Source organism: Thamnophis sirtalis, unplaced genomic scaffold (genome assembly GCF_051295495.1).
Source record: "Thamnophis sirtalis isolate CommonGarterSnake01/CBP01778 unplaced genomic scaffold, rThaSir2_p1.2 scaffold_14, whole genome shotgun sequence".
NCBI lineage: Eukaryota > Metazoa > Chordata > Lepidosauria > Squamata > Natricidae > Thamnophis > Thamnophis sirtalis.
The window spans coordinates 286,305-307,478 of NW_028261394.1; the positions used below are offsets into that span (position 1 = coordinate 286,305).

Sequence of the window (21,174 nt, forward strand, 5' to 3'; positions counted from 1 at the left end):
CCCACAATGCTGGCTCCCATCTCTGGGGCAGGAGCTGCTGCAAGTGCCCCTGAACTGGGGCAAGGGTGCACATGTGGTGAGCGGCAATCACCTCCTTGCACCTTCTCTGCAAGGCCGCAGCCTGAGCAATTCCAAAGTTGCCCCCCCCCCCCCCCGCAGCCTTCTGCTGCTCCTAGTAAGACCCCAAAAATGCCCCCGTCTCCTCCCGCCTTCTGAAATCGGAGTGGCAGCACCTGGGCAGAAAGCTGCCACAGGGCCGTCGAGGTTGCTTGGCAACGGGCTCTCTGTGGTTCTCGCGCCTGCCTGGTTTCTCCTTGTGACTGCCAGGGCCGCTCTTCCTGACCAGAGGCTCGCCTGCCGCCCTGCTTTCTGGCCACCTTCCCTCAGCAGCTACCCATGTGGCAGCGGCTCAGGAGGCCAGTCTGCTCCAGAAAGGGAGCCCAAAAATGCAGCCCCTCAGCTGTGCTTCCAGGGAAATTGGTCAGGTCCTCTGGAAGGACCGTAGCCCTGGGGGAGCCCGGCCAGGCACGGGGAAGCAGCTCTTGGTGCTTGCTTGGGATGGGCAAAGGGAACAGCTCCAGACTGGCAGAGAATTGGGCAGCATGATGAAAGCAGAGGGCGGAAGGGGCTGGTAATGGCTGCTCTGCTTTTGCCGGGGGTAACTGCTCTCACCCAGGATCCCTGGCATCTCCCAGCCCACCCGGAGAGCAATCAAAGGCCGCCCACTAGGACCGTACCAGTAAGGATCTGCTGCTGCTCCACATCCCAAATCGCCACTGCCTTCCCGGCCGCACTGGCCAGGACCCCGTCCGCCGTGGGGTGAAAGAGGAGCACCTCCACCCGGCTCCCCTCTGGCCCCAGCGTCACATGGGGGGAAGACGAGAGGTCTTGGCCAGGTTCAAGGAGACGCCACACCTTCACCTGCGGGAGAGAGAAGCTCAGCATCTCAAGACTCAGGGGGTGGCCGGCAGCGCTGAGGGTGAGGGGGAAGCTCTCCGCTAAGGCGTTTGGGTGCCTCTTCCCCTCTGCACCCATCCCAGTTCCCCCGGGAACCGCCCTTGCAGGGAGAGGGACCCTGGCGGGGAGCGAGGCAATGGGTGCCGCACTTACGGCTTCGTCTGCTGCTCCGGTGGCCAGCAGCTGCTGGTCAAAGGGGGAGAAGTCAAAGTCTGTCACCACACCTGGGAGGAGAGGAGAGGGAAGGGCAGCGCAAGAGAAGCAGGCAGCCACGGCTGTGGGCACCCACTGCAGGCCCAGAACTGCTTCTCCCACGGAGGAGGAATTGCCTCCCAGGTTGGGATGGGAGAGGGAGGATTGGAAGTCACTCTTTCCTCTTCTCCCTTCTGCAGCCAAAGGGCCATCACAGAGGCTGCCCTGGGTTCCTGGCCGGGGCTTCTGTGCTGGGGCCTGAACTGAGGGGGGGGGGGCTTTGGCTTCCGCAGAGGTGCCAGATGTGGTGCCATCACATCTGACAGCAGGTTTTCCACTGCAGCGCAGAGCCAGCTGGGCTTGAAGAGGGGAACCGCCCAAGGGCTCCTTATTCACCCCAAGCAAAGGGGCACAGCTTCTCCCAGCCCCCCCCCCGACCATTCAGTCTGACACTGGGGGAGGAGGGCGGAGGAAGGTCTGATCCTGCTATTATTTGGTTCACTCTGCCATTTTCCATTCCTTGAGTCTCTGACAATTGCAGCCGAGAAGGCTCAGCCAAGACCCCCCCACTGCCCATCTGGGCCCCCACAACCCAGCGGCTCCCCTTCCTGCTCAGATTCCCTCTGTGTGGGAGGATTTAGCCCCTGGCCCTCTGCTTCCACACGTGGGTCTGTCTGCCAAAGTCACGAGGCCCTTGGAGGCTTGGGCCAGATGCATCGTTTTCTCGGTTCCAAGGGGGTGGGAGTGAGCACAGCCGCCCCCCCGGAGCTCCTCCTGCTTCCCCCTCCCTCCTTGAGCTGCAGTTGACAAGAGGCTTTGGACTGCAGAGCCACCAGTGCAAAGGGCCTCCCCCAGGAAGGAGAGCAGCAGCCCAGTGGGCGCGGGGTCAGCCAGGCTTCCGAGACAGGCAGGCAGGGCAGTTTCAGGTTGCAGCCCCTGTCCAGCTTAGGGCTTACAGTGGGTGTAAGGGCTGAGCTGGCAGCCCCCAGTCCTGGGCCCGTTGGAGGCGGAGGTGCAATGCCCGCACTTCTTCAGGCTGTGTGTGAAACTCCTGTCCTCACCCGCAAGCAACCCGGGTGGGGCAGGGGCTGGGCTGGCTCAGAGTCTGTCAAAAGCAGGACAAGGCTGGGGGGGGAGGGGGGGTGTCGGAGTCACGTGACACCCTTCCTTCCGGCAATTGTGCAAGAGGGCGATTGCAGCAGCAACCGCTTCCCTTAAGCAACTGGCCAGCAGAACTGAAAGCAGGTAGCCCGGCTCTCCCTTCCTCCCTTCACTGGGAGTTGTTCTCTCACCAGTAAACCTTCCCGTTCCCTGCAAGGGAGACCTGCCCGCTTCCCCAAAAGGCTCCCCTGCAGCCTCCCCCAGCTCACCTGAATGGCAGCGCAGATGGGAGACAGCTCTCTTGCTCCCCTTTGGGCTCTCCAGGGCCACAGCTCCCAGCACCCCTGGCAAAGGCAGAGACCCCATGAAGGCAGAGCAGCCCACCCCCCAGGCAGAGGGCAGCCTCTCCCTGCTCTGCCTGCCACTCACAGAGCTGCCCTGAGGCTGGACAGCTACCCATAGGAGTCGGTTTTGGGGAGCAGAAGGAGAAAACGGGGGCCAGACGGAGGGGAGCCTTCCCCCCTTCAGAAGGGACCCTTTGCCAGGGAGGGGGGGGGTTCTGCAAACTCCTTGCCAGGTCAAAGGGCAAGTGGGAAAAGTAGGCTGGGCTGGGCTCCTCTTACCTGCCAGGTCTGTGCTGAATGCGATCCAGCGGGCATTGGCCTTGATGTGGGGCTTCCCTGAGGGGCCGCCGCTCTGGAAACCTCCAATCCAGGCCTGTTGGGCAGAGAGGGGAGCAAGCTGGGGGAGGGGAGGAAAGGCCTCCACAGACCCACATTCTCCCAAGAGCCAGAAGGCAGCGGGTGGGGGGGGGGCACCTGGCCCTGAGTGAAGGGCAGCTTTCTCACTGGGGGGGGGGGGGGCTGAAGCAGCAGAGTGGGCGGGGCACAGCCAAGGACAGGCAGAAGGGCTTCTCCCCACTGGGTGGCCAAACTGTCCCGAGAGGGAACCAGAAAAGCCTCCTTGTCAACCTGCGGCTGGAGCGCTGCCAATGGGCCTCTTAGGCCAACCTGAGGGGGGGGGCTCCCCCATTCTTCCTCTGAGGCCCAGATTTTATTTCCCTGCCCCCTCCCCCCCCCCTTCGGCGGTCCCTGAAACAGCTTCCCGGGGAGGCGGAGACCGGCTCCGCCCGCTGCCATGGCCGGGAAAACGGCCAGGCCAGCAACTCCCAGGAGGTCCCGCGCCTGCCCGCCGCCCGGGCCGGGCTCCCACACGGGGAGCGTCTATAGAACAGAGCGCCGCGGAAGCCGGGTGTTCGCTGTCCCAGGCGGCCCCGAGAACAAAACAGGCGTCAACGCAGAGAACGGGAGCCTCGCAGAAACAGCCCTTCGGGCGCTTCCTCTGCAGCCGGAAGCTTCAGCGGCCAAGGCGGCTCCGCTTGAAGAGGCTCTTCGAAGGTTTTTCTGGCGCCAGGGCTCCGGCTTCGCCACATGAGATGCTCGGCGCATCCCCCGCTGCTGCTTGGCCTGCGGACCCCGGCAGCTCCGCTTTCCGGCTGCAGCGAAAGCGGCAAGGCACCTGCCGAGCGGCCCCAGCCCCGGTGGCAGCGGGCATCCGGTCCCAGCCCAGCCAGCCTCATCGCAGCGAGGGGCTCTTGGGGAAGCCGCCTTGCTCGTCCCCCGACCGGCTCATTTGCAGGGCGAGGCTTCCCCGGATGCAGTCCCGGCGACTTCCCTTCGGCTCGTCGGAGCTGCCCCGCGGCCAAGAAGTAGCCGGGAGGGCGGCCCCGGCTCCCCTGGGCGAGGCCTGACCGTGTCTCGGGAGGCGCCCACGCGAGCACGGCTCAGCCGGCAGCCGGGCGGGCCTCCGGAAGCGCCGGCGTCCCTCTTCAGTGGGATCGCCGAGAGGCCGAGGGCAGAGCCGCTCCCTTCCTCCCCATGGAGCCCACCGTGGGGAGGGGGCGAGGAGGGAACCGCCGCCCGTCCCGGCAGGTGGGGGCGGCGGTTCACCGGGGAGACGATCCGGCGGTAAGCACGGCTGACGACCACGCCCGCCCACCCACCTCCTTGCGGGCCACTTTGGCCTCGGCGTGCCGGAACTTGGACACCCTGAACAGGCTCATGCCGCCGCCGCCGCCGTCCAGCCTCGGTCCGATTCCACGGAGGCCCCGCCCTCGGCGCGCCCACGCGGGCCCCAGAAGCCTCCGAGGGGAGGGGCCGCCCGCCACAGGCTCAGCGACGTCGCGCAGCCGAAAGCCACCGCCGATCAACCAGGCAGGAGGAGCGCTTTCTTGGGGAGCAGCCTCCCGCTGAAAGCCCGTGTCCAGCCGCCACGGCTGCAAGGGGCTTCTGGCGGGGCCGCGCTGAGCACTCCTCCCGGCAGCTGCGAACCGGACAAGCGCAGTGCCAGCCAGACTTCGAGGCCGCCTGAGAAGCCTCGCATCGGCCGCTCCCTCCGACGGCTTCCCCAGCCCTTCTCCCCCGTTTATCCGGCTTTCTCTCTAGACCAGCTTCTGGGACTCTTTAACTGGCTCTCCGTCGGCGATTTCAGCGGCCCTTCGGCCCCGGGGAGCCCGATGGCCGGGCGTCTGTCCGAAGGGCGGCTTGGAGGCCAGCAGGGGCCACCCAAAAACCCTCCTTCGCGGGCGCCTCCTGCCCACCCCACGGACGCTCTGTCCCCAGCCGGCCCTGCTGCGGCTCCTTCAATGGGGGCCCTTCCCAACCATATAACCCCCTTCCACTATTAGCACCGAGCTCGCAAAGCGGGATTCTCTCCGCTCCGGCAGGGAGGCTCGTGGCGAAAGGCGAGAAGCAGCTCCCACCTGTCCCGGGGTGGAGCGCAGCTGCTGCGCGGTCCCTGCCTCGGCCAAGCCCGCCCTCCGCTTGGACCGGCGGCGCTCCCACCCTCTCCCACCGGGCTTAAAGAGGAGACCGCGCCTGGTCTCCGGCTCTGCTTCCCTCTGGCCAGCCCTGTTCCGGGGGCTGCGGCCGAAGCGCCTTTCCCCGCACCTCTGAAGGACGCCGACCAATGACCGCCCTCTGGGCTACTGCCCAGAACCGCTTCGCGGGAGCCCTGTGGGCGGAGGGGGTGGGCAGGCAGGGGCGCAGGGCCGGAGTCCAGAGCGCAGCCGCCTCCAGACGGTCGCTCCGGACACGCAGCCTGCAGCCACCAAACCCATCCCCGCGCCTCGACCGAGAACAGGGGGGTTACTAGGACCCAGGAGCAGGCACAGCGTCGGCGGGATTGACCTCCGAGAAAGGTCGGCTACGCCCTCTCCTACCACGGGACTGCGCGCTTGCGCACTCGGACTCCCGGCTTACCGGGCTGGCGAGCGCAGGCGCACTGCGGCAGAGCAACGCAAGATGGCGGCCGGGTGCGTCTCACGTTGGCTGGCGGAGGCGGCAACCGCTGCCGGGAGCTGCCGGGCGGGCGGCGGGGAGCCGCGACGCCTGGCGCTGGTGTTGGCTCTTGCCCGCTGGCGGAGCGTGGCCCCCGTCGCCTCTCGCGCGGCCCTGGCGCCGCGGGTGGGAAACCGCTGCGGTAAGAGGCCGGGGAGTCCCGGGAATGATAAGCGCGCCTCCCGAGGAGGAGCTCCTCTCGCCGGCCCGGCCAGTCGACGCCGGGCCCTCCGTGGAAGCCTCCGGGGGGCTCGGCTCACTAGGCTCGGCCTTGGCGCAGCCGGCGGGGGGATCCGATCTCCTTCGGCGCCGGCAGCCGCCTTGACCGCCCTCTGCTCCGCTTTGCACAGGAACCCGACCGCTTCCTCTCGTCTGGGCGGCCTCCTTCCACACCAGCCGCTCCTTCTCCTCCAGCAGCAGCAAAGAGGATTATTACCAGATTCTGGGAGTGCCTCGCTCCGCCAGCCAGAAGGAGATCAAGAAAGCCTATTACCAGGCACGGCGGCTTCTCAGAGGGGATGCGGGGCAGCGCGTGTCTGCCCAAAAGGGGGCAAATAGCACTGGCCAGTAGAGCCCCCTCCTACCCATCCTGCATGCGAGTCTCTTTCCTCTCCGGCTTTAGGGCTGGCATCGCGTCCTGCCCCCTTCTCAACCCTGCCTCCATCATTTGGGGCTAGTAATTGCTTAAAAGCTGCTTCCTTTATATTTCTGTTCATTTCATGTACTCGGAAGCAAAGGAGAGGTAAAATAAACGGCAGCCTCCCATCGTGACTGAGATTTTGTCATATAAGAGTAGCGCTTGGGGAATCCATTCTGTAATGTTGGATTATTCTGACATTCCCAGGCTGATTTCTAAGTGTTTGCTGCGGAACCAAAGGGAAGGAGGGGGCACAATCCCCAGAGCACTTCACTGGCTACTTGTGGGCAAATTGCTGGAATAGGAAGAGCTGCATCTGATCCAGCAAGGTTGCAGTTGTGTTCCTTGGCTACTATTGCTGATGAAGGCCACTGAGATTTACCCTGTTGCTTTAAACCCTCTTTTGTTTAATTCGGCTTTTGCAAGGCCGTTACTTCTAAGGATTCTGAACTGCACTACAGATGTGTGGTGCTCAGTGCATATGATTATGATCTGTGGCAGAAATGAAATAACTTTTTTCTTATCTAAAATACTATGTGAGCCAAAATACCCCAGAAGATAAAACTTATTTTAACAGTTCAGTATAGCTGATTTACGATTCATTGCATGAATTCCCAACACACCCAGACAGGAATGGCAATCTCTTGTCCACAATTTTTACTTTTGTGTTTTTGTTTCTTTGCTTAGCTGGCCAAGAAGTATCATCCTGACACCAATAAGGATGACCCTAAAGCAAAGGAAAAGTTTTCTCAATTGGCTGAGGCCTACGAGGTAACATGCTTACGGTCCTCCCTTTTACCTCCCTTCTTCACGGCTTGGGAACTGGATCCCCTAGATGACTGAGCTCTTGTGTCCTTGGTAGGTCTTGGGAGATGAAGTAAAGCGGAAGCAGTATGATGCTTACGGTACAGCGGACTTTGGCTTCGGCTCTGGCTCGGCAGGTTCCGGGCAGCAGTACAGGCACACTGGCCCAACCATTGACCCTGAGGAGCTGTTCAGGAAGATCTTTGGCGAGTTCTCGCAGTCCCCCTTCGGAGACTTTAGCACCGTCTTTGACCAGCCCCAGGAGGTAAAGATGAATTGCAGCCCAGACCGCTGGTGTGTCTACTCCCTTAGGCCTTTCACTCCTCCTGTTTTAACATCTGCATAAGAAATCCTATGCAAATGACGAATCTTTAGGAACTACCAGATATTCACAATTAACAGATAAATTCACTCCTCAATGATCACTCAAATTGAGGTTTTGCTATCTGAAGGGAATCAGAGGTGCATTTACCAATTACAATGATTTTACCCACATTCATGGTAGACTGAACAGTATTTTTATTCAAATTCCGTAGTTGTCCTTTCTGATATTTAGATTTTAAGAGGGAAACAATAATGGAGAAATATGTTAAAGGTGTGTTTTCAAGAGAAAATAGTGTGAAGAAGTAGGTTACAAATTTGATTTGTGATTTATTATGATTAGCAAATTTGATTTGTATTGTGTTGGTCTCTTTGGTTGGTTGGTCTGCTTTGGTACAAAGCAAAAGAGTTGGCTTCTGGTGATTGCCTGGACTGGGCTCTGCAGTTTTCTTGGCAAGATTTTCTTTGCCTTCTTCCTAGGGCTGAGAGAGAAGGGCTGCCTGAAAGTCACCCGCTGCTTCTGTGCCTAAGGCACGACTGCAAACAGGAGTGCCTTAATCATTGCACCAAAATGCCCCTCTCCCTCTTCATGCATATAATTTTCTGAAAGGTGCCAGAGTACTTTTTCTCAATCTAGACAGATTTGTATTTTTTCTTTTGTTCTACATGATATGCAAAATGTTGGCTTGGACCTATGAGCTCCAAACACTGATTTTCCCCCCCTCTTCTGTAGTACATCATGGATCTGACATTCAGCCAGGCAGCAAAGGGCGTCAACAAGCAGATCACAGTGAACATCAATGACAACTGCCAGCGCTGTGATGGCAAAGGGCATGAACCGGGCACCAGAGTAGTGCATTGCTCCTACTGCAACGGGACTGGCACAGTAAGGGCAGGGAAGGTGTCGGCAAGCTTTGGTGCAGGGAACGACTGGCCACCTCGGTGCTTCAGAAAGCCGATTCCTTGCTACAGACAGTTATGGGTCCTGATAATGATGTGCTGACTGGGGTCCAATTCCCCCCCCCCCATCTGCCTCCTCACTCCCTGCTTGGAGACTTTGCCGCAACCCCTTATTTTCTGAGGAGGAGGTGGAGAAGCCATTACAACAGAATGAAATTTCCCGGCACCTCACCTTTCCTCTTCTTTTGGACAGGAGACCATCAACACAGGCCCGTTCGTCATGCGTTCAACGTGTCGGCGGTGCGGTGGGCGTGGCTCAGTTGTAACTAACCCATGTGTGATTTGCCGTGGCTCTGGCCAAACCAAACAGAAGAAGACAGTGATGGTCCCGGTCCCAGCAGGTGTGTATGTACCAAGTGCTCCTAGGGCAGAACGACGACGGCTGCTCTTCTGAAGTGAAGCAGCAGGGAAGAACATCGGTCCTTGCAGAAACCAGAGCTGGGCAGCTCCAAGCATTAAGAACACGATCCTAATGCCTTCAGCCTCCGAATCAGAGTTTCCATGAGAGGGGAAGGGAAAACGAAGCGCTGGGTGAAAGGTAACCCTGAGTGCCTTTGTTTGGCTCTAGGTGTGGAGGATGGGCAGACCATTCGGATGCCTGTCGGGCGGAAAGAAGTTTTCATTACCTTCAGGGTACGTACCGGCCTGCAGCTTTGCCATGTCATGCCACGCTTAAAACTGGTTGGCCGCCCGCACTTGCTGAGTCATTGAACTGTCCCTGCTTCCAGGTTCAGAAAAGCCCCGTGTTCCGAAGAGACGGTGCTGATATCCACTCCGACCTCTTCATCTCCATAGCACAAGCTCTTCTTGGAGGGACAGCAAGGTCGCCCGGCCTGTATGAGACGATCAACGTTCTGGTATGTCCCTTGCCACAAATGCAGGACAAGGGAATGGCTCATCTGTGATTAGAGACCCCCAAAGCATGAAGAGGATGTTATTCTTTTGCACGGAAAGCTGTGTTTCTTTCCTGTGGCTCTGTCTGTGTTTCTGCATGGAAAGGATCAGATTGGTGCTTCTGTTCTGCAGCAGCTGTGGTCATTTGCTGCTCCGTTGGTATTTTCAGTTTCCTGCCCTCATTTTGCTTCAAGAGAAAATGGACATTTTCTGTGATGTTCTATGTAGAGTCCAGGGGGCTAAATCTTGGAATGTTCACTCCCACAAGTGCTTTGGTAACGGTGGCTGATTCTCACATTTACGAGAGACAGTAAGGGTTCAGGAGCATTGAGGGACAAACATCTGAAAAGCTTTAATCTTTTTTCCTGTGCTTTCATAGATCCCTCCTGGCATTCAGGCTGAGCAGAGGATTCGGATGAGTGGGAAGGGAATTCCCAGAGTGAACAGCTACGGTTATGGAGACCACTACCTTCATATCAAGATCAAAGTCCCCAAGTGAGTGAGAAGGCCGGGCATTTTGGGGGAGAGGGTAGAAGAGGTAATGGGTGGCATGAAAAGGGGCCTTTGAGGCAGGGAGAAGCCTCAGTCTGTCGCTTTTGCAAGACCTCCATGCCCAGAGAGGCTGGCTTTCCTCCGGTGCCCTCCATTGACCGGACTTAGTGCACTCTCTCCATCTCCCTCTCCCTCCCTCCCTTGCAGGAGGCTGACCGATCGCCAGCGAGCCTTGATGTTGAGCTACGCAGAAGATGAAGCTGATGTAGAAGGGACTGTGAATGGCATCGCCAGCACAACCACTGGTGAGGAGGCTGTGGAGCTGTCAGATCTTGGCTATACTTTGGGGCTAGCAGGTCGTCTTTGATTGTAGTTGAACTGCTGGCTCCGGTGGTGTAAACTGTGGCCTTGAATGATGTTGACTGCGGTGGAACTACAAAATTCTGGAAGGCACAGCCTTCTACTCAGATGGGGTGGCCGTTTGTCCTTAGGCAGGTAAAGGTTAACCTGTATTTGCCTAATAGGGGTACCCACCATTAGTTCATCTGTGCTTTGCTCAGTTTTCTGGGCTTCAGCAATGCATTGAACTTTACTGACCCCTGGAATTAGTGCAGTGCACGAGTTGGCGCATGGCCGGCTGATGGTTTAGTAGTGGGAACAAATCCCCCAATTGAGAGCAGTTTTTGGCCTTCCTGTAGAGCTTTGCCGGCCCCATAGTGACCCACAAGATGCAATCGGCTGATTTCCATTTCATCAGCACTCTTGTCTTTCCACGGATTCAGGGCCTGAGTTTTATGCTCACCAAGACATTCAGAGCAGTTTAGTAAGCCCACCAGGGAGAGGGGAGGAGCTCTGCTGTCATACACAGATGTTTCTCCTTGACACTGACGTGTGTTAGAATGCATACCTTTGTTGAGATCATAGTTTTTCAGTCGGTGAAAGAATAGAGAAGCCAAAGGATAAGTGATAGAAATAAAACCGTAATGAGGAGGCAGCCAGAATTGTGGCTGTGTGCAGGAAGTGTCAGCAACCATGTATAGTACGACAGGAGCTGTCATTTGAACATTCCTTGTGTCCTGGGCAAATACGGCCTGAGGAAGGGAGGCATCTTCTCAGCTTCAACTTCCCCCCCCCCCCCAAGGCTGGGAAATGGCCCAAGGCGGACGGGGATCCTTCTCACAAGGATGTGTATTGACCAAGCTCTCTGCTATTTGTGTCTAGGTGGCAGGGGCACGGCTAGCACAGGGGCAGGCGAAGAGAGGCCTGAGGCAGGGGACGGCACAGAGGGATTCCTAGCTAAACTTAAGAAAATGTTTAGCTTCTGATTAACTGCACCAGAGGTAGGAAGCCTCTTGTGATCTTTCCATGCACAGGTCTCTGTGTTCGCTGTTTGCAGGAACGGGGGAGGGAGGGAGGGGGGGTGAAGCTGTAGGAAAACCTCTCCGGAGCAGCCACGTTCCTTGCTGGTGACTGGACAGACACCCTGGGTCTTTTCTTGCACCCCCAAGCTGCTTCATCTTGCTCCCAGCACTCGCGGGGCAGCAGCTGAAGGATCAGAGGAGTGGGCATTAGTAGCTGTAGTTTCCGTCCCTTGGTATTATACTAAAGTCTCCTGGTATCGTTGCAGAAGAGCTTGCATTTAGCTAAACATCCCTCAATTCTTGCATCTATGAGCCTCCCCAAAACATTGCAGCAAATCCAAGCCTCAGAAGTGACTTTTGGGGCTGGTCCTGGCTTGGCTATTGAGAGAACGGTTGACTAGATCCCCCCACAGTCTCTGTGGAAGTCACAGGCCTCCCTCTTCCTGCAGGTAAACGTTCCACCGGAAACTAGATGATGGGGCAGGAGCAGCTTGGAAGGCGTGATGGAACTGAAGAGGGAGACGCATTGAAAGCCCACCGCCCGATGGCTCCATTGAAGGAAGGAGGCCTCTCCCCTGGATGTTACATTGCAGCCTTTTCAACCGAAAAGGGGGTGGGGGGTTGTGAAAGGGTCTTGGCCTTCCTGGACTTGTTTCTCCCTGAACAGAGCAGACTGCAGGGTGGGTGGGGGGCCTGGAGAGAAAAAATAAAGCTACCTTGTGCCGAGTACAGAGTCCTGTCTTGAGCTTTGAACAAATCCCCCCTCACCCGCCTCCAGCCATCTGCCCCCCCCCCCCCCCGGGGGCTCTGCTCCAAAAGGGAGAGGTCCAGCCGTGGACGGGGTGGAAGGAGCCTCTTGGAGATCAGGGCAATGGAAGAAATCGCTGTGATTCTGTGCCTTGGCCTTCATCCCCGGCCCCAGAAGCAGGAAGGGAAGCCCAGCCCGCAGGAACATGAATCCGGCTGCTGAGAAGCAGAGGAGCACCGTGGGAATCCTGGACTGCCCTAGAAGGCCCGCCGGAGGGATCTGCCGCCTCTGCCCTTCGGAAGTGGCTCCCTTGGAGGGCGAGACGCAGCCCCGCAACCGCCCAGGGCGCCCTCTCGCTCTGCCGACGCCCCTCGGCCGAAGGGCGGACGGGAGCGGCTGCGCACCGCCCTGCAGGGGGCGCTGTGGGCCTCCGGAGGCGCCTCATGCATATTCAGAGAGCTTTGTCCGCGTGACAGAGGGGGGCGGAGCCAGCCGGGCGGCCGCGGGGTGACCGGAAGAGGCGCGGGGGGGGGGGAGGAGGAGCGGCGGCGGCGGCGGCTGGCAGGTGAGCGGCGGCCCTCCGTCCCCCGCGCGGCCCCTCGGCAAAGGCGGGGCGGCCCCTTCCCCGGCGGGGCCCCCGAGGCAGCCTCCCTTCGTGGCGCTTCCCATGGAGGCTGCTGCGCTCCCCACGGCCCCGCTCGGGCACTGCGACGCTCCGCCTCAGCGGGACCCCCGGGAGGCTAAATAGCGGCGGGCTCTCTCCGAGCAGGAGTCGGAGCTGAACCGGGACTGCAGCCCAGCAGGCGAGGCGCCATGGCGACCGAGGCTACCGAGATGATGGAGGAGCCCGAGAGCCGTTCTTTCGAGGAGGAGGAGGAAGAGGAGGAGGAGGAGGAGGAAGAGGAGGAGGAGGAGGCGGCGAAGGCCTCCAGGTAGCGTCTCCTACTTCTCAGAGGGGCGGGGGGGGGGCTGGAGCGCTCCCCCACAGGAGGCGGCCTTGGGGGTGGGGGGGGGCGCTTCATCCTGGCGCACAGAGACGTTGGCCCCCTCCGGGGCTGCCCGTGCCAGTCTGACTCAGCCCTCCTCTGCCTGGCAGGGCCTGGGGTGCAGGAGGTGGGAGAGGGAGAGTTCTTTGTGGTGCAAAGCCTGATCTGCTCGGTGTCCCCCAGAGTCGAGGGCCTGCTCTGCTGCCTGCAGATGATGTGAGCTTGCAGGGGGGCCCTGCCACTCTCCCCAGCGGGACAGACCCCTCTCTCTCCACAGCCCCACAGACCTGTCCGAGCTGCTGAAGGAAGGGACCAAGGAGGCCCACGACCGGGCTGAGAACACCCAGTTTGTCAAAGATTTCCTGAAGGGACACATCAAGAGGGAGCTCTTCAAGGTGTGTCCAGCTTCACCCACGTCCTGGGTCTGGGGGGGGGGGGTGTCAGGAGACCAATTCAGCCCATTCGGATGGATGCCCTGCTCTGGAGCGGAAGAGCCGCATCTGTGGCAGAAGAGGGTTGGCTTCTTCACCCTCCATCTCAGAAGATCTCTCTGGGCTCCTCGAATGGATTTGTATCTCCTTTTCCTGGCTTACAAAGCATTGAAAATGGAACCTCCTTTGGGGCTGTTTTTGCCACCTTGGCCTCAGGGAGCAAGGTGGCCTCGGGCACAGCAGTCCAACAGCTTGGACACCAGGGTAGGCTGGTATCCCCTGGCCTCTCATAGTTCCTTTGTTCCCTTGCAGCTGGGCACAGCGGCCCTGTACTTCACATACTCTGCGCTGGAGGAGGAGATGGAGCGCAACAAGGACCAGCCCAGCTTCACCCCTCTGTATTTCCCCTTGGAGCTGCACCGGAAGGAAGCCTTAGCCAGAGACCTGGAGTATCTGTACGGGGAGAGCTGGGAGGAGAAGATCCAGTGCTCAGAAGCCACCCAGCGCTACGTGGATCGCATCCATCACGTTGGGCAGCAGGAGCCGGAGCTGCTGGCGGCCCATGCCTACACCCGCTACATGGGGGACCTTTCCGGGGGGCAGGTGCTGAAGAGGGTGGCTCAGCGCGCCCTGAAGTTGCCAAGCAGCGGAGAAGGGATCAACTTCTACATGTTTGAAAACATCTCCAACCCCCAGCAGTTCAAGCAGTTCTACCGAGCCCGGCTCAATGCCCTGGATGTGTCCCAGGAGACCAAGGAGAGGATCGTCAGGGAGGCCAACCGGGCCTTTGAGTTCAACATGCAGGTGTGAGGCTGCTAAAGCCCAGAATCCCTCCTCCTGGGGCTGGATGGGGGCTCTTCTCCCAAGGCCAGGTGACCCTGCGGGGCTGCCCGCCCGTTGCCTTCTCCCCCAGCTCACGCCCGAAACAGCCAGCGGTGCCAAGTTCAGCTTTCTCTGTGGCCCAAATGAGGGGCGTATTTTCTGGCCTCTCGGGCTTAAGCCAGGAGACCTCCAATTGCTGCCGGCCTCCTGCTTGGACGCCCGGAGGGACAGGCCTGGCACCCTCTGGCAGCAAAGCCAGCCTTTCTGCTCCAGGGAGCAGAGAGAGTCCTGGGGCCCATGGCTCTCGGAGGCGGTTGCTGCTACGGGGCGGCTCTGCTTTGCTGCTGCCTGGCTAGAGTCCAGAAGCGCCCACAACGGCTGGGCCCAGATCCGCTGAGCTCTCCTGGCGATGCCTTTCAGCTCAGGGCAACCTTGGACTTTGTCTCCAGGTCTTTGAGGAGCTGGACAAGATCGGGGCTTTGTTACCAGAAGAAGCCCAAGATGGCGGCCTCCCAGTGCATGATGGGAAGGGAGACATGCGCAAGTGCCCCTACTACTCCTCGAAACTCGGTAGGTCCCCCCCCCTTCCCCTTCTCCCCCCTCCGGCTTCCTCCAGCCTCTAACGGTCCTCTTCCTCCCCAGCCGGCTCCAAGGACGCTGCCGCCTGCCCCTGCCACCTCGCCCTGGCTGCCCTGAAGCTGCCCACCGTCCAGCTGGTCTTGGCAGCCTGCGTTGCGGTCACTGCTGGCATTGCAGCCTGGTACGTGATGTGAGGCTGGGCACCGGCCGCCCACCGGCCCTTGAAGAAAGTGCTCCTTTTCTCCATTGACATAAGTGGATTTTTCATGCCGGATTTAATTGAGGAAACATTAAACCCAAACCCAGTGTACAAACGCCTGTGTGTCCAAACAATTAGGAGCAGAACTCATCAGAAACTCTGAGCTATCGGCTGGGGGAGAGAGGGGGCCTGAGGGGGTCTCTCCTCCTCGCTCCATGGAGGGCGGGAGGTGGGGGGACAGGCCGGCAGTCCTCTCCCCCGGGTGCAGAATGCACTTGGCTCCCGTTTAGTGGCAGAAGGGCTCCCCAGTTTGTACATATGGAAAGTGGTTTCACCTTCATGTAACTTATAGACTATGGCGATGCCTCTGACGTAATAAAACTGATATTTGGTTTCTGCCGTTTGCGTGATTTGGGGAGGGTGCATTCAGGCTGTGACAGTCCTGCTTCTCTGCCTCATGTGTGTCTTCACTTGGCACGTGAGGGCATGTAAGCGGACTGCCCAGCCTTCTGGAAATACCGGTAAGAGGGTCAGAATGAGCTCCGGCCCTCCCTTGCCCCCTCCTGCATAAACCCTTCTTCCTTTCCGGGGGGCCCTCCGCCCCCCAACAGCCAGGCTCTGGATTATGCCCCAGACAGACAGCACACACATTCGCTGAGGGTCAGTCTTTTTATTTGATTACAAACATGGAAGAGCTTTGACAGGTGACTCCCCTCTAAGAAGAACGGGATGAGAATTCCCTGCTGATTCCAAGTGCTTCAGGGAGCCCTCAAGGCCAGGCCCGGCCCATCTGTGCTCTGCAGCCTCCGTGGGCAGCCTTTGGGCGAACAGGTGCCTGGGCAACACCACACACGGGGGCACAAGTGCTTGAGGCAAGGTAGCTCAGCCTCTGGAAAACGGAACCAAGGACTCGGACCAGACACCTGCTATCCCATCACAAACCTCAGGAGCTCCTGGGCCCCCGGTTCCTTGGGGTCAGACAAGGGCTTTTTAGCAAAACTAGTGCAAAATGGCGTGTGTCTCTACGGGGTTTTCACATTTCCATAAAGTAGTTAATTAAGTTTAGTACCTGAAACAACAAGCGATCACAAAGGGAACCTGGGACAGGCACGTTTTCTCGGCTCAGGGACGGCTCGGAGGAATATCTGCGGGGGGGAGGGCTGGCTCTGGGCCTCCTGCACACCTGGGCAAACGGGATCCAGGTCCAGCTAAGACGGACGGTGCCATTGCCCACCCTAGTTGAGAGGGATGTCTGAGACAAAACAAGGGATGCTGGGAAGGCGGCTCTCGCTGCTTGCGTGTGGGGTGCCCTACACTGACTGGGCCTCTTCCTTCTCCTGAATGAGGTCTCTGAGCAACTCTGCCACTGCTTCTTCGTTCTGCCAGGCAAGAGGCAGACTGGCTTCCGGTGCCTGGCCATACTCTAGAAAGCAGGCGGAGCTGTGCAAAATCAAAAAGTCAAACCGCCTCTCCAAAAGTTCAAGGAGCAGCCATAGAAGCGGGAACCACCAACACAGAATGAAGCCTTCCAGCTTTTCCTTGGATAGAAAGGTAGGTGGGCCTCAGCAACGCCTGGAACACGCAGAAGAGCCAACAGCTCTGGACTTCTGGGAGGGGGGGGGGAGCTTGGCAGAGAGCAGAGACAGACCAGAGGAGAGGAGAGTAGTAGACTGGATCTTTGGAACTCCTCCAGAGTTAAAGGGATTGCCCACGTGGTGGGCTCCGGGGAGTCGCTCCTTGTGAGGGGACTCTGTGGGACTGGCCTAGTATGGATCCCAGTTCCAGGAGACAAAGGGATTGGGCTACGCTTTTTAAAGGACACGAAGTTCATTAACATCCCTTCTAAGCACTTTTGGAAACCGCTCATTTGAACATCTTAATGCTGACAGACTTCAGAGGGACACGTTTGAAATGTCACACACTGAATAAATGTTTATCGTGAACAAAAGAAAAACTGTAAGTTTCGGAACTTTGAAAAAATCAAAATGAAAGGCAAAAAGCCGAACAAGATTTTGAAATAGTTATAAACAAATTAAGACTCCAGAAATTGGAATATTGAAAGTTCTACCATAAAATTAACTATATAATATAAATAGCTTTTTGTAAGAACCAGAATTATTTTGGCTACCATGTCATAACATAGATGACAGGCCCTGTGATTAAATTATAGATGGGACTAAAATCCAGCCCCCCAAAAACAATAACTCCAGCTTGTCTCTAGGATTTACAAAATTATACCATTAACATTTAAATTAAAGATTTCTGAAGAATAGGGCCAGAAATCAGTATTAACAGTATCGGTAGCAATCTCCGTTTATCTGGATAGACACTCTAGAAGATGAAGGAACGACAGAAGTGCAACAAATTTTACTTGATGCAGAAGTAGTGGAATCAGAAATATTGGGTCGAAAAAGGTATGGATTACAAAATAGACAAAGCACTCAAACTGGAAATAAAATTAAGAGGAACAAGCGTGGGGATGACAAGAGCCAAGAGAAGGACCCTGATGAGGACTTTTTAGTGGATAAATAATAGGTTAAGGCTTAGCAAATCAAAGGGCAAATGCAAAAGGAAAGCCAGGACAATGACTTGGACAGTGGCTTTCCACTGGGCCTGTTAAAGCCTCAAACCACCAACAGAAAAACGCTGCTGCATCCGAATGAATTGAAGATCGAGATTGTTAGAAGTAAAATAAAGGAATATACGGTTGCTTTGCTTGATCAAGGTTAAATCAAGGCACATTTTTATAAGCCTCTGGTTTATGGACTTTCTGGATCTTTAGCTAAAACCAGGACTGAAAAGCTGATGGTTCATGATTTTATGTATGGAAGAGATGGGAAGAAAAAAATATTTGTAACTATGTAGGGGGCAATATGAAACTTGCTTTTACTTGTGATGAAAACGGGAAGCCACTTTACCTATTTTTCTTCCTTTCCTTTGTCCTATTTATCTTTTCCTTACTTTGTACTTCTATGCTATCTCTCTCTGACTTTAATGTGTTCGTGCTTTTGCTATTTAAGCTCTTTAATTAAGAAAATAAAATGTAAAAAAAAAGGCCAAGAGCACCTACGGACGGCTCCTTCTCGGATCAGTGCCAAGGCCTCACTGCAGGTGGGGCCCTCATTCTCCCAGCCAAGCACCAGCAGCCCCTTGCCTTGGGGGAGGAGAGCCACCCGGCTGGCTCAGCTTCCCCTTCACATTGCCCCCTCCCCCCAGGAGCCAGCCCACAGATCCCCCCCCTGCAGCCTTTGGGGGGGGGCAGCACAGCCCCCCCAGCGCCTGTGGGCGAAGGAAGGAGGAGAGCAGAGAAGCACGAAAGCGGAGGGGAAAGGCAAACCCGGAGGCGGCAGCAGCAGCAGAGCTCTTCAGCCCTTCAGAAGGCCCTGCTAGCACATGTGCCTGTAGGTGTAGATGTAGGCCTTGCAGTTGGGGCAGGTGTGGGTCACGTCCTTAAATTCGTCAAGCAGGCAGGGGATGAGGCAGCAGCCCAGGCTGCACCTGCAGAGGAGAGGAGAAACGGTGAGGGGCGGGAGGGGCTTCTTTGCATCCACTCGCCAGGGGGGGGCGGGGGGGCAGGGAAACACAACCCTGGATGCTCCCTCCCTCCACCGGGAACCCGCTAGACGGCCTGCCCCAAAGGAGTGGCTTGCAGGGACTGGCATGCTGCCCCCCCCCTACCCGTCTCCACCCCCACCCCACCCCCAGCCTGCTCCAAAGCCGGGTTTTCCCCCCCCCCCTTACCCGATGAAGCAGCAGAAGAAGCCCAGGAGGAAGTTCATGAGGCCGATTTCATGGCTGGTCTTGGTGGTGATGGCCTGCTGGCAGTGCGGACACACGGTCGGCACAGGGGCAGCCTGGAATATCTCGCCCTGCAGGACCGTCACTGTGGTTGCGGTGCCCAAGGGCACTAGCACAGCTGCCGTCTGCCCTCCAGCAGGGGCATAGGGCCCAGGGGGAAGGTAGTAGTCCGTGGGGGCGTGGGGCCCCGGAGGCCCATAGTGGCCGCCTACAAAGGCAGGGAAGAAGGGACCCGTTTAAGGCCCAGGGGGCTCCCAGGCGGACTCCTTGCCCGGCCGCTGCCATACTAACAGGCCAGGAAAGCAGAGATCGGCCTGTCCCGATTCCTCCGTCCTGGCTGCACTCACAGCTTCCACAGCAGAGCGACTGCTCAGGGCACCACAGTCTGGCCGGCTGCTGCACTGGGTTTCGTGGCCTTGTGACCAAAGGCCACTTGAGGGCAACACAGAACCGAGGCCGAGGTAGAGAGCCACCTGCTGTTCCGCCCAGAGCAGCCCCCGGCCTTATTTCTCTTCTCTGGCGCTTGGAAGGTCTAACTGTGTTGGGCCCCGCATTGCTTGGAGATTTATAGGCTGCCTTGATATTGCGGCCACAGGGCTTCTGCCACGCTTGGCTTGTGTGCCACTCCAACCACTCCTAACCCTCGGCATCTTTTAGGCTGGCACACACCCAGGGGCGGTGGTGTCGAAGCCCTCCCCATCTCCCACGCCACTCACCAGGGGGGGAGTAGGCCATCGAGCTCTCGCCCGGCTGGGGGGGAGGCATTGCTTCATAGGGTGGGGGACCAACATCGGAAGGGGGCTGCCCCATGGATGGAGGGCTCCAACCTGAGAAGATTTGGGAGAAGTGGGTGTCACATGGAGAGGAGGGTGGCCAGGTGGGTGAAGGGTCACAAGCAAGAGCCTCACCTGCGGGGAAGGGGAACCTATCCTTCTCTTCCAGGAGGGGGGCGGATGGCCCCCCGGGGTAGGGTGGAGGAGGGTCGCTGGACATGCTGTAAGAAAGAAAAGGAGGCAGAGATGCTGAGATGGGAGGCGGGCAGACTAGGAAAGGGGTGAGAAAAAGAGCTGAGAGCTCAGCCAGGGGAATTGGGGGGGGGGTTCCTCATGGGATCCTTGACACAAAGACCCCCACAAATGGCCCAACCTCCTGCTGTTGACTTCGGGGAAGAGGAGAAATCAGGGCTTCCCTCCTGCCCATCTGCTGCCCTGGCCTGAAGGCCTCTGCCCTAAATGAGAGAGAGAGAGAGAGATGAAGACGGAGGGCCAGCAGGAGGGGGGTGCTTGGCTCCGCTCCCCAGAAGGAAAGGGATGCCCCACCTTCCCCAAAGGCTTCCCCTTCCCAGCATCACAGAGAGGCTGCTGGCCATTATGCGAATTCATCCCTCTGGGCACACAGTCCCTGCAGGGGGAGTCAGTCGCCAGCATCAGCCAGGACCACAAATGCATTTCCAGCCCCAGAGGGAGGGGTCCATTTTGAGACTGACCCTTTGGGGGGGGGGCACAGGAGGATCCTGTCAGACTGCAGGTGGGGGCACAACTGTGGGCTCCCTTTAGGACACCTGGTCAAAGGTGGCAGGCTTTGTGCCCAGAAAAGACCCCTTCCTGGATGGGAACGGGACACACAGGACTGGTGCAGAGAAAGGGAAAGGAGGGAGGCAGATCTCTTTAGACGCAGGTCACACCCCTGAGTGGGCACAGACCCTCCTGCCCTCCAAGGGACACTCCCCAAATCCCAGCAAGCTCAGCGCAAAGGAAAGGCCGGTTACCCCAAAAGGAAATATTCCTCTCCGGCCAAAACAAGAGCAGCAGCTCAAAAGGCACCACAAACCCTCCCGACCGCAGGACGAGAGTCCAGGCGCTCCTTCTGCGCAATAGACCCAGCGGCCCCCTGGGGAACAAAACCCGGGCAGCGGGCTCCCCTCGGGGGAAAGGGCCGGCTTCCCCTCCCGCAGACCTGGGCACGCGCCCCCATCGCTCGGGGAGCCCCGGGGATGAAGAGCAGAGCCTCCCGGGAGGGCAGCTGGCAGGCGGCCTGGCCCTCTTTCCCACCGGCAGAAGGCGGGCACGGCTACCGCCCACTCGGGAGACCCGCCCCGCCCCCACCCGGGCATCGGAAGCCCCCGGGGGCCCCGCACAAGGGCGGCTGCGGGGGGGCCGGGTGGGGGGGAAGGGGCCAACCGGCGACGGACGGCGGCCTCCCTCGCCCACCTCCGCCGCAGTGGGCCCTGGGCGCCCGGGCACAGCACTCCGCTTCGCCCCCCTGCAGACGGCGGGGAGGCCGCTCCTCCCGTCCCTCCCTTAGCGGCTCCGGAGACCCTCCGCCCGCCCAGGGCCCTCCCAGCCCCGCAGCCGCCCCCACGCCCCCCGCGGACCCAGCGGCTCCCTTCGGAGGGCGACCGGACGGCACCTGCAGCGGCGTCTGCGAGGCCGGGGGCTCCGGAGCAGAAGGTGCGGCGGCGCGGGCGGAGAGAACGGGGCTGGCGGAGAAACTCGCGGGGGCTGCCGGGAAGGGTAGTCCGGGGGACCACAAGCCCCGGCAGGCCGCGCGCCGG

The 21,174-nt window shown here is 58.8% G+C and overlaps 4 protein-coding genes across 8 annotated transcripts in view; 2 read left to right on the top strand and 2 right to left on the bottom strand.

Moving 5' to 3' along the window:
• Nucleotides 1-4,848, bottom strand: part of CORO7 (coronin 7) — a 28,964-nt gene extending 24,116 nt beyond the window's left edge. Inside the window, exons 1-5 of one of the 2 annotated variants that reach the window (XM_087728956.1) lie at nucleotides 4,253-4,375; nucleotides 2,874-2,967; nucleotides 2,520-2,594; nucleotides 1,111-1,181; nucleotides 738-921 (exon numbers count right to left, since the gene is read on the bottom strand). In XM_087728956.1, the coding sequence (XP_087585082.1) occupies nucleotides 738-921; nucleotides 1,111-1,181; nucleotides 2,520-2,594; nucleotides 2,874-2,967; nucleotides 4,253-4,312 (484 nt within the window). In that variant the 5' untranslated portion in view covers nucleotides 4,313-4,375. Of the gene's footprint in view, nucleotides 1-737; nucleotides 922-1,110; nucleotides 1,182-2,519; nucleotides 2,595-2,873; nucleotides 2,968-4,252 lie in introns of both variants that reach the window. The other variant, XM_087728955.1, reaches the window with a different exon arrangement.
• A 680-nt stretch (nucleotides 4,849-5,528) lies between these two features.
• Nucleotides 5,529-11,783, top strand: DNAJA3 (DnaJ heat shock protein family (Hsp40) member A3). 3 transcript variants are annotated; one of them, XM_087728958.1, is made up of 12 exons: nucleotides 5,529-5,730; nucleotides 5,939-6,084; nucleotides 6,913-6,996; nucleotides 7,088-7,294; nucleotides 8,084-8,236; nucleotides 8,504-8,651; nucleotides 8,879-8,943; nucleotides 9,039-9,167; nucleotides 9,584-9,699; nucleotides 9,904-10,003; nucleotides 10,926-11,036; nucleotides 11,507-11,783. In XM_087728958.1, exons 1-11 carry the CDS (start codon nucleotides 5,553-5,555, stop codon nucleotides 11,019-11,021), a joined length of 1,422 nt encoding a protein of 473 aa, XP_087585084.1. In that variant the 5' UTR covers nucleotides 5,529-5,552; the 3' UTR covers nucleotides 11,022-11,036; nucleotides 11,507-11,783. The 3 variants fall into 3 exon arrangements, with proteins under 3 accessions (XP_087585084.1, XP_013925628.2, XP_013925644.2); XM_014070153.2 differs by having other exon boundaries at nucleotides 9,904-10,001; nucleotides 10,918-11,036; XM_014070169.2 differs by lacking the exon at nucleotides 10,926-11,036 and having other exon boundaries at nucleotides 5,531-5,730; nucleotides 9,904-10,001.
• Nucleotides 11,784-12,304: 521 nt separating this feature from the next.
• HMOX2 (heme oxygenase 2) lies at nucleotides 12,305-15,218 on the top strand. Its single transcript, XM_087728962.1, has 6 exons — nucleotides 12,305-12,370; nucleotides 12,575-12,737; nucleotides 13,069-13,186; nucleotides 13,535-14,026; nucleotides 14,494-14,614; nucleotides 14,687-15,218. The coding sequence occupies exons 2-6, from the start codon at nucleotides 12,619-12,621 to the stop codon at nucleotides 14,815-14,817; spliced, it is 981 nt and encodes a 326-aa protein (XP_087585088.1). The 5' UTR covers nucleotides 12,305-12,370; nucleotides 12,575-12,618; the 3' UTR covers nucleotides 14,818-15,218.
• A 259-nt stretch (nucleotides 15,219-15,477) lies between these two features.
• CDIP1 (cell death inducing p53 target 1) lies at nucleotides 15,478-21,167 on the bottom strand. 2 transcript variants are annotated; one of them, XM_014075164.2, is made up of 6 exons: nucleotides 21,030-21,144; nucleotides 19,767-19,848; nucleotides 19,529-19,614; nucleotides 19,337-19,447; nucleotides 18,564-18,828; nucleotides 15,478-18,320 (listed from the first exon to the last, which is right to left on the bottom strand). In XM_014075164.2, the coding sequence occupies exons 3-6, from the start codon at nucleotides 19,611-19,613 to the stop codon at nucleotides 18,209-18,211; spliced, it is 573 nt and encodes a 190-aa protein (XP_013930639.2). In that variant the 5' UTR covers nucleotide 19,614; nucleotides 19,767-19,848; nucleotides 21,030-21,144; the 3' UTR covers nucleotides 15,478-18,208. The 2 variants fall into 2 exon arrangements, with proteins under 2 accessions (XP_013930639.2, XP_087585090.1); XM_087728964.1 differs by lacking the exon at nucleotides 19,767-19,848 and having other exon boundaries at nucleotides 21,030-21,167.
• Nucleotides 21,168-21,174: the final 7 nt, after the last annotated feature.